The sequence below is a fragment of the Anoplophora glabripennis genome, unplaced genomic scaffold, assembly GCF_000390285.2.
Source record: "Anoplophora glabripennis isolate ALB-LARVAE unplaced genomic scaffold, Agla_2.0 scaffold220, whole genome shotgun sequence".
Taxonomy (NCBI): Eukaryota; Metazoa; Arthropoda; class Insecta; order Coleoptera; family Cerambycidae; genus Anoplophora; species Anoplophora glabripennis.
Genome location: NW_019416530.1, coordinates 711,189 through 721,317, shown reverse-complemented (window position 1 = coordinate 721,317; position 10,129 = coordinate 711,189). Strand labels below are relative to the sequence as shown.

The following is a 10,129-nucleotide window of genomic DNA, read 5'->3' as shown; positions in this document are numbered from 1 at the left end:
TTTGTTAACTGCAGGTTATATTTAGGTTTGGTAAACATGTACGCATGTCCGAAGAGATTTATTAGCAAATACTTCAAATACTTAAGGCTCTAAGACGATTAGTGTAACTCTTGTTACAACCGACGCCTGTTTTTTGTAATATTAAGATCTAAAACAGAGCGCATGAAAAGTTTTGCCAATCCTCTGCCATCTGATTTCTATTACCCACGTCCCACACACCACATACAAAACATCGCTACTGGAGGTGCGAAACTTGAGCAACGCGACCAAAAGTGAAAGGATATCCACCTCGCCCGGGGCTCTCGACTCTCACGTTCCACGGCTGCTCCTAACTAGGTCGCCTCCGAAGGACGGAAGGCCAGAAAACACTGGCAGAAATATTCAAATTACGTCACGCGGCACCCCATCTATTCGGCCTGTCACCAGGGTTCGGGTTTATTATATAAATTAATTGATGGAGCGGTTGAGACAGCCGCCGGGATGGAAATATTGGAATATTCCGACGATATATTTTTTTCTCTGGAGATAATCCCGGGATATTATTCACTGGCAGCGGTTCGTTGTTCGTCACCTTTGTCCGGAATTGGCTGATGTTGATAGGTAAAATAATTTGAATTTTAGTTACTTCAGGCTTCCGTTTGCAATAAATACCTTGTTATAAGGTACACTGAGAAAACTGATGTTGAAAATATTGTAATTTGTCTGAAATGTCTTGTATTGTAATTAGTGTAAAGAAAGAGTTTCATAAAAATAATATAATTACAGTTCTATAGTGTCTTTACTGTGCCGATGTAAATTTACTAGAACTTCTTTTGTAATTGAACACTGCATTTACAAGTTCATTGCAAAAATATTAAATATTTGTAGATTCGCAATAACAATGTTTATTATACTACTTTACAAAATATATGTGAAAGTGAAACCACGTACGACAAATAATCCTGGGGTTTCGCCAGGCACTTGAGAAAAGAACTACCACATATCATAAAGTTTTCAAAAACAACTGTATTTACACCCATACAAAGTAACTGTTGCAGGAATTACTTCCCATAGACTATGGAAGACGATTACAGTACTGTGAGTAGAAAACATAAACAATAATTTGTTGGATTTGTCGTTCTTCACATATCAATGTTACCCAACACCCTGTATATATATTTTCACATTATTCATATATTATTTTATAACTACTATTTACTTATAAGTGTCTCTTATTATTTTGCTGACAATAGAAAATCGCCTGCTGAGTTGCTAGCTGATAATAAATCGTATAAATACCCAAGCAGCCGCTCAGGAGGACGAATATAGATTCAGACTTCACGTTGTTAGTTGTAATTAGACAAATAAAAGTGTATTCTTCAAAACTTGTTATAATTTAAAAGTTGTCTGTGGTTAGTGCTGTTGAAATTCATCGTATCAGAACTGCTAGGGGTTGGTCAACTAGCCGCAGCTTCCCTGTAGATAACGACTCAATAACTGCAAGTTATGTAAATAGCCAAAATTATAGAACCTTGGCCACAAAAAATCCTAATAGGTACATTTGTAGACACTGGATTGCATTTTGCGTTTTTTCTACGAGCTACAATTCAATTTTTGGAAGAATTTCGTGACAATCAACTGATTAATCAAGGGTTGTGGCCAGCGAGGTCACCGGATCTAACTCCTTTAGATTACACAGGACCACAAAAAAAATGAATGGAGGGTTCCTTGAACCAGACCAAGTAGATTATAAGATTTTTGGGTCGCTGACACCGAATCCGAAACCTGTTTTGCCCCATCACGTCAGCGTTTTTTTCTAACCATAAAACCCTATACTTTTATCACTCAATAAACTTGAGATCGATAACCTATAACTCTAAAACCCATAACATGAAATTCTATAACCTCAAAACTCATAAATCTCAAACCCCAATAAACTGCAAACACAAAATGAGCAAAAATAAAAACAAAAAACTTACAAGCTAAACTCAAACCTCAATCTCGGAGAGTTTTAACTTCATAATTCTACACCTCCATCACTTCATAACCTCATAATCCATAAACTCAATAACCCTGAAGTGTACCATAAGAAAATTGCATGCCACAATATACCTCCGAATCATGTACAATTTAATATCATAACTCCACATCCCCATAATTCCGTACAACCTAATACCTGAAAACTCCATAATCCCAAAATTCCCATAATCATATACCCCAAAACCCTACAATCCTATAACGCAGAAATTTCATAACCTTATAGCCCCATAGCCGTGACAACATAGCGGAACAACTCCGTTGACCACTGTCACCGCGTGGAGGTGCCCAGAATTCAAATCTTAGGTGCAAGTACATTTACTATTTACTATTGTATTTTAGGGTGGTAGGGTCGTGAGGTTATAGGGTTACAAATTTAAAGGTGATGAAGTTACAGAGATGTGGTGTCGTGAAGTCCACCTCAAAGTATTTTTTTTGTCGCATTTAAGAGTTGTAGTGTTAAGGGGTTTTGGGTTATAGGGTTATGAGGTTTTGTATTACTGGGGTTATATGCTATTGGGGTTATAGGGTTAAGGGACTTCAGGGTTTTGGGACTTCAGAGTTATGGGGTTTATGGGGTTTATGGTTATGAAGTGATGGATGTATAGGATGTATATTTTTTTGCTCTTTTTGTGTATCGATCTCATGGTTATTGAGTTATGAATATAGGGTTATATGGTTTAAGGGTTGATATTGTTGGATTTCATAGTTTCAAGCTGTTTTTTGAGGTTAGAAAAAAACCTTGACGTGATGGGGCAAAACAGGTTTCGAATTGGGTTTCAGCGACCCAAACAACATATAATCCACTTGGTCTGGTTCAAGGAACGCTCCACTAATTTTTGTTTGTGGTCCTGTGTTATTTTTTGTTTGGATATCTGAAAATACTAATTTTAAAACAGCAATGCGCAACATAGAAGAATTAAAAGCAGCAATTATTCGAGAAATTAACAATATTACAGAACAGCAACTGCAAAATTGTGCCTAGCTAGTGAAATATACCTTTTCGAACATAATATACAGAGTGTAAGAAGTTTGACTGCCATTACTTCAGCATGAGATAGAGTAATCATGAATGAACAAAAAAAGTTTATATTACAGGGGCGTAAGATTAACAGTTTTCAAAATACAGCGAGGATTAATATTGGTTTCATCACAACGTGACAACAGCGCTTAACCTAACGCTACACACCTGAAGCAGTACCACGTGTGCACGCGGCAGACTTGTCCTACGGAAAAAATTTAAACAACTAATATTGTGAAACATCTAGTAAATTCCGAGACAATTGTTTTCCAGTTTTTAAATAAATAAAATAAAATGTATCAATTTTGTAGTAAGTAGTGTTGTACTTAAATTTTAGCTCGAATTTTAGTAATTATGAATATCTTAAAACAGGAAATTAACTTTTAATTAAATTATGAATTTGAAAAATATATAATAATTAAAGTACCTAAAGATTCACGAGGTTCAAATAATCATACGTATTAAAAAATATTTAGGTACTTACCAAAAAGCAAAATTCAGTTATTTTTAAACGCACAATTACAAAACAAACTGCAACATATGCCTAAAATGTCCACCACCATTTTCGATGCACGCACGACTCCTTCGAATCCAATTTTCGCGCATTCGCTGGAAAACACCTCAAGAAAAGGAAATAGTGGTACGCAAAAAACACTCAGACACGGTCCAATTCCAGATACCAACTGAAATGCGTATTGATGGACAGTTTAGTTCGTGTTATCCGCCCCGATATGAATTTTATCGAATTTTAAATTTATTACAGCGCTAATTATTTTTTAGAATTAAGCATAAAGACGTTAAAAAATGTGATAAACATTGTTTTTTATGGTATTCTATGCACGTAGTTATGTCAATAGTCCTTAAATAATCGGACTTTTGTACATCAAGTTGCAGATTTTGATAATTTTTTTTCTCAGAAATGGTGGAGTTTAGGACCCATGTCATATAAGGTTTTCTATTTATTTTAATGTATTCTATCGTTTGTTAAATTAAGGCAGTCAAACTTTTAACACCCTGTATAATGTTTTTATCGCAAATATGGCAATATAACTTACTAATTTATGAATTTAAATTTATTTTATATTGCAGCGAAGAGCAATGGTTTGTAAATTAAGGTAACTTTTTTATAATGCTATTTTATCTATAATAAAAGTACTGTCTATATTTTGTTTTGCTCTGTACTTAACTAAAAATAATAATAAGCTGTTATAGGTTCACATCATGCTCTTTTTGCCTTGAAGCTGAAGTTTGATAGTTTTCTCCTTTTAATAAAGTTAAAAGCATTTTCAACTAAAAAACAAAAATTATGTTTCGAAAGTATACTAAATTATATGTATTAAGTTTAATATCGATAGTTCATGTCAATCAATTTTAAAATTTGGACCTGTGTTTAGGGGACACGCTGTGATTAAGAAAATAAATGAGAAAACTTTATATTTTTCTAAGGTTTATATTCAAATTTAGAAAACCTATGAAACTATATTAAAAAAAAAAGATAATGAAGCTTACCAGCAATTAGGCCATGCTTGGCCCTTTTTGCCTGCTAACTTACACTACCCTCCACCTTAACAATCACAAACATCCATGGTACGACAGGAAAATTCGAAAGAATTTTCCTGCCGCGTGCGGGATTCGAACCCACTACGGTTTTGCCGCACAGCCCTGGCTCGCCTCTGTAGGCAAATGAAACTATATTAAAATTAAGATGGATTTTATTTAGTTTACCTACTTATAATAAAACATTGTATGTATAATGATTATATTCTTGATACAGTCACTTGATCGATAATAATACAAACTTTTCCTGTGGTAATACAGTCTAGATGATGTTTTAGTGCTTAGGTATAAACAAACCTGGCATCAACCATCAACCTTGCTAATTTAATTTTAATGTATAACTTTGTGACCAAACTTGTTAATCTGCTTGATGCCTACAGGTATTTTGAAATATAACGAGCTAATTAAATCAGTAAGTTATATTACCTAAATGTAAGAGGGTTCTGAAAATGAAAAAACAACTTAATGAAGGTATACGGGATTTTTATTTGAATTTTAAAATAAAGGCGTTTGATTTTTTCATAAATTGTCAATATTTTTAACCAATCACTGCTTTTGCTATTATTATTATGTCTAATAAATGCCTTCCTTAAATTTAAAATAATGTGTTTAAGTACGTTTATTTTCACAACACAGGGAACACATTGTGGTGAATGAATATAGCAAAATATTAATGTAGCAAAAAATTGCAGACAAAGAACACCAATATTTTTTATGACCTAGTAAAATTGTACTTTCTACATACCCTACGGCGTCCACTAAACGATTGTCCAATTGTTCGTGTCATTATCTTTAATTATTTCTAATTGTCAATAAACTAATGACTTTTTATCGAGAGGAATCGCTTCTTTCGTAAAATATCTATTTGTATACGCTTCGTTGTTCTTTCGTTGACATTTAAATCGTAAACAAAATGTTTAAACAGCTTTCTAAGATAACACTGGACAGGTTACGTGACATTTCACTCTCGCTTAATGATAATAAAATTTATTTCTACGTATAAACTTGTTTTATAGTCGAAGGCTAATCCTGGCTAGACTTTAGATGGTTTGAGAATCCATTTGTACCAGTCAGGGCCCTTACAAAAAATATGCAAATATTGTTATGTCATTACTTCTTTTTAGAAATATTTAAAAAAATACCAATTTTTGCTACACTTTTCAGTGCTAGGAATCTAAAGTTGCGAATTATAAAAATATAAATATGTTTTGTTGCACCGAATAGGAAAGAATTTCAAAAATTTTCTCTCACTTAAAATATCGAATTAAAATAAAAGAAATGTCTTGTCAGGAATTTTGTATAGCTACAAATTGTTCCTCTTTTAATATTTCAGGTGCTAAGAATGTTTGCTGTACTTTTGAATGCCAATTATATACAGGGTGTCCAAAAAGACCTGAATCCTCTAATGACTTTCCAGGATTGGATTCAATAAAACAACTTAGATAAAAGTTGTAGCATATTAAGAAATCAAAATACCAATATACTTGTGACTTTGAATTGACTTTGATCTTTCAAGGTAAAACCAAGGTCAACTTGAAAATATTACCTTATTTTTTGTGCCAGTATCAATAGGGCGCCAAATTTTACCTCATAAAATGGGGTCAGACAATTTTTCCGATACGTTCCTGAAGATCGTTTGAAGGTCAAACAATTTTTTTTCTGAATAAATCGAAAAAATCGAAATGTGAAAAAAATATTTCTTGTATGATTTTGACAAATTAGGTGGTTACTTTAGATTTGATCTTCACCATAAGTTGCAGGGTCATCCTAAGGTCAGTTTAATATCAAATAGAATGCCGAAACAATTTTTCCAGAATATCTTAGCAGGTCAGTTGAAGGTCAATCTCATTTTTCATAAAATTAATGGATATAAAAAAATCTTTGTTGTAAATACACATTTTCTATTATAGTAATTATTTCTGTTCTTCTATATTTAATTAGCTTTAAGGAGGTATATCGGGTTTACTAAAATGCACAGATGTACTTGAAATTTATATAGCGTGTTACCCAGTGCTCCCTCTGTGCGTCATATTTTTTTGAATCTAGATTTTGAGATATTGTTGTTGAAAGTTGTTCATTTTAACATAGGTTTATAATGGCGAAGATGGACGGCGCGGCTCTTTTTGCCCATAACTGAGAAAAAAATGTAGAAATTGTGAAACAAAACTTTTCCATAGATAGTACACAGTATTATCTTATTTTTTATGTAAAACTAATGTAAGTTTTGAACATAGTACAGCTGTATTAATTAGAAACAGAAACCAATAATTGCATTTCTGTCTGACTTGAGGATTAATGTGGCAACGTCGCAATCAGCTGACAGCAAGGAGGGAATACATTTGAAAGACTTGATAAAAACGAAATTGATTTCAAACATATACATCTTTCCTAAATCCCATGTACATTGTTATCAACAATAAATTATCCACAACAGANCCGTCTACACGCACCGGCTAACCCAATAATTGTTGCTACCTGAAAATGAAGCAAATTAAGTTGATACTTTTATATCCTACAATCGTAATATTTTGTTAAAATTACCTTTAGCATTAGATATGTTTCATTATCTGCTTCTCTAATGAATTTGTTGATTTGCTCGCTGCTGAAGACTTCTGATTTCTTTGCTTTATAACCAACATTCTTCCTTTTAAGAAATGCGATTACCTTTGGGAAAGTGGCTATGTTTACATTTTTCTTCACTAAAATGGTACTTTTCAACATAGAGTACATGCTCCACAGGGTAGAGGATTTGACAGTTTCAGATTTTTGCGCCAAGTAAGCTAAAATTACATCCTCTGTAATAGTTTTGCATTTCTTCATATCCATCCATCTCGTGAACAAATCATAAACGTTTTCGTACCTGGACTTTGATTTTTCAGGCAATAATTGTGCTGTAGCAGCAGCTGCTGCATTGGAAATTTCGTAAGGCACATTTTCAAACTCACTATCGCTGTTGCTTTCCATAGTTTATTGCGACAATTGCGACCAAAAACCATGCAAACTTTCGAAAATTAAAATGTCAACTAATTTCACTTCAGATAGCTGTCAGTCGTTATTTCGTTGCTATGGTAATGTTCAACTGCATTTATCAAAATCATACCTTCCAAGATTTTCATATTCACAATGACAACAACGATGTGATTCTTCCCGGCCTAGTCCGGGAAGTGCGTACTTCCCGGACTAGGCCGAAAAAATGCTACTTTCTCAAAGAAAAAGCGTCCGGGAAGTAGCCACTTCCCGGACGGTTGCCGAAAAAAGATTTTTAAAGGGAACTTTTATTGTAAATTAACATTTTCTATTATAATAATCTTTCCTGTACTTCTATATTCAATTAGCTTTAAGTAATTTGTGGACATTGTTTTGGGCTATAAAGCCTGTGTTTGTCCCTTATCCATAAATAAATAAATAAATAAATAAATAAATAAATAAATAAATAAATAACTAAATAAATAAATAAATACAAGTAACATACGCATAGGCATTTGACTGAAACTATTACTATGATCTTGACAACAATTCTGGAATTGAACACATTGTTAGGTTAGTAATTAAAATTTAATATTTTTAAGACAAACACAAAACTTTTATCACATTCTGAATATTGCAAATGTTTTGCTGCACTTCTGAATACGTATAAAAAATAAAAAAAATACTATCCTTTTGAATATTATAAAATATTGAATTGAAACCTAAAATTATTTTGTCAGGAATTTTATATACAGATTTAATTTTATATGTTTTACAATCTATGTAATAATTTGTGAATATAAAAATATTACAAAAAAATTACTACACTTTTGAATATAAAACATTGAATTGAAATCAAAAAATGTCTGGTCAGACATTGTTTGTACTGACTAAATATCTCGTAAACTAATCATTTTTGTTATATTTTTGAACGCCAGGAACTATAAAATGTGTATCATACTTTTGAATATCACAAATGTAAGTAGATGTCTTCCTACACTTTTGAAAATAAAAAAAAAATCTAAAAAAAAATACTGTGCATTTGAATATTATAAAATATTTAATTGGAACCAAAAAATGTTATGTCACCAATTTTATGTATCGATTTTCTTTTAAATGTTCTGCAAAATTTTTGCTGTAGTTTTGAATGCTAGGGATTTAAAAATGTTTTATAGAGGTTTTTAATATTAAAAGTATAAGTATTTTGTTGATTCTGATTATAAATTATTAGAAAAAGATTTACTGCATTTTTGAATATTATAAATATAAGTAGGTGTAAGGTTTTAAGACAAGGCGAGAGTTTTTTTATATTTATTTTCTACCTCACTTTTGAACACCAAAAATCAGCAGAAATATGTCTTCATTACATCTCTATTTCTGGGATGCCACCTGTCCGCACCTGTAATTTTATAGACACTTCAAAGTGAGGGCCTATCGCAACAAAAATCGTCAAAATGCCACTTTAGAAACCAAAAACCGGCTTCCGAGACATGACTTAAAGAGAACCGCCACAGAAGGACCGTTTGAAATTATGCAGAGACTCCGATAAGGACAGGGAGAGTGACAAAGACCTGGAAACAGTCGGGAAGTGCTAAGAACCTCGATTATTGCCACATCTAATGGATTCCGTGTCGGTTTATCTAGTTTCGCACAATACTGTAATGTTAAGCAGTATTTAGTTGCAGCTCTTGTAGCGCATAAAATCGAGACGAAAGAATAAATTTCGAGGCGGCCGTCTGGTGTTCCGCGAATAAATTTACATGAATATGATATAGAAGATAGGCGCACATCAAAGGCGTGCCGCCAGAACGTGGAAAAAACAGTTAAAACGGACTTTTTAACAGCCATATAGTCTTACATTAACGTTAGACATCGCTACGTCCAGATATGCATCTGCTTTTGAGTGAAAAAGGGCCTACCCGCCAGATGCTAAGCTCAGATGAAAATGGAGATCGTGAAATGTTTCGCCAAGAGCCGAGATTTGTCAAAAAATATTGGAAATACATGTAGAGGGAAATTGTATGTATATTAAACTTAAAATGAAGGAGAAAGTCATTTACAAACATATTACAGTACACCCTGGATAGAGAAATAAAATTTTTGGAAAACTCTCTCAAAAATAACATTTTAATTATTTTGTTTCCGAAGTGTCAAAAAGACACTAAGACAAGGCTTTTTTTTCAAGAATAAAAAAAAGGTTTTTTCCCGATCATCAATTTTATTATTAAAAACGTGGGAATTAATTTTGATCACATAAAAGATTGGTTTGAGTGTAAATAATTAACATTAATTTTTCAAACACTGAAACTCACATTAAATGTACTAATTAAAATTAGAAGTCTTGTATCTAAATTTAAATATTTAAAGTATATTTTGAACACTGAGAAATTTACGGTTGTTCGTCTTATACTTTGGTGAAATCTGAACGTAATAAAAAAAGTCTTGATATATTACAAAAATGAATCTTAAAAATCATATATTAAAAAAGAAATGACCCCAGCGGAGATCTTTATGATTTATAAAACGTTCTTAGTATTCGATTTAAATTTAATTGCGAAACAGAAAAAG

The 10,129-nt window shown here is 32.4% G+C and overlaps 1 protein-coding gene across 1 annotated transcript; it reads right to left on the bottom strand.

Moving 5' to 3' along the window:
• Window positions 1–7,015: 7,015 nt before the first annotated feature.
• LOC111691678 lies at window positions 7,016–7,778 on the bottom strand. The gene is made up of 2 exons (XM_023454874.1): window positions 7,136–7,778; window positions 7,016–7,069 (listed from the first exon to the last, which is right to left on the bottom strand). The coding sequence occupies exons 1-2, from the start codon at window positions 7,556–7,558 to the stop codon at window positions 7,016–7,018; spliced, it is 477 nt and encodes a 158-aa protein (XP_023310642.1). The 5' UTR covers window positions 7,559–7,778.
• Between the last annotated feature and the right edge of the window lie 2,351 nt (window positions 7,779–10,129).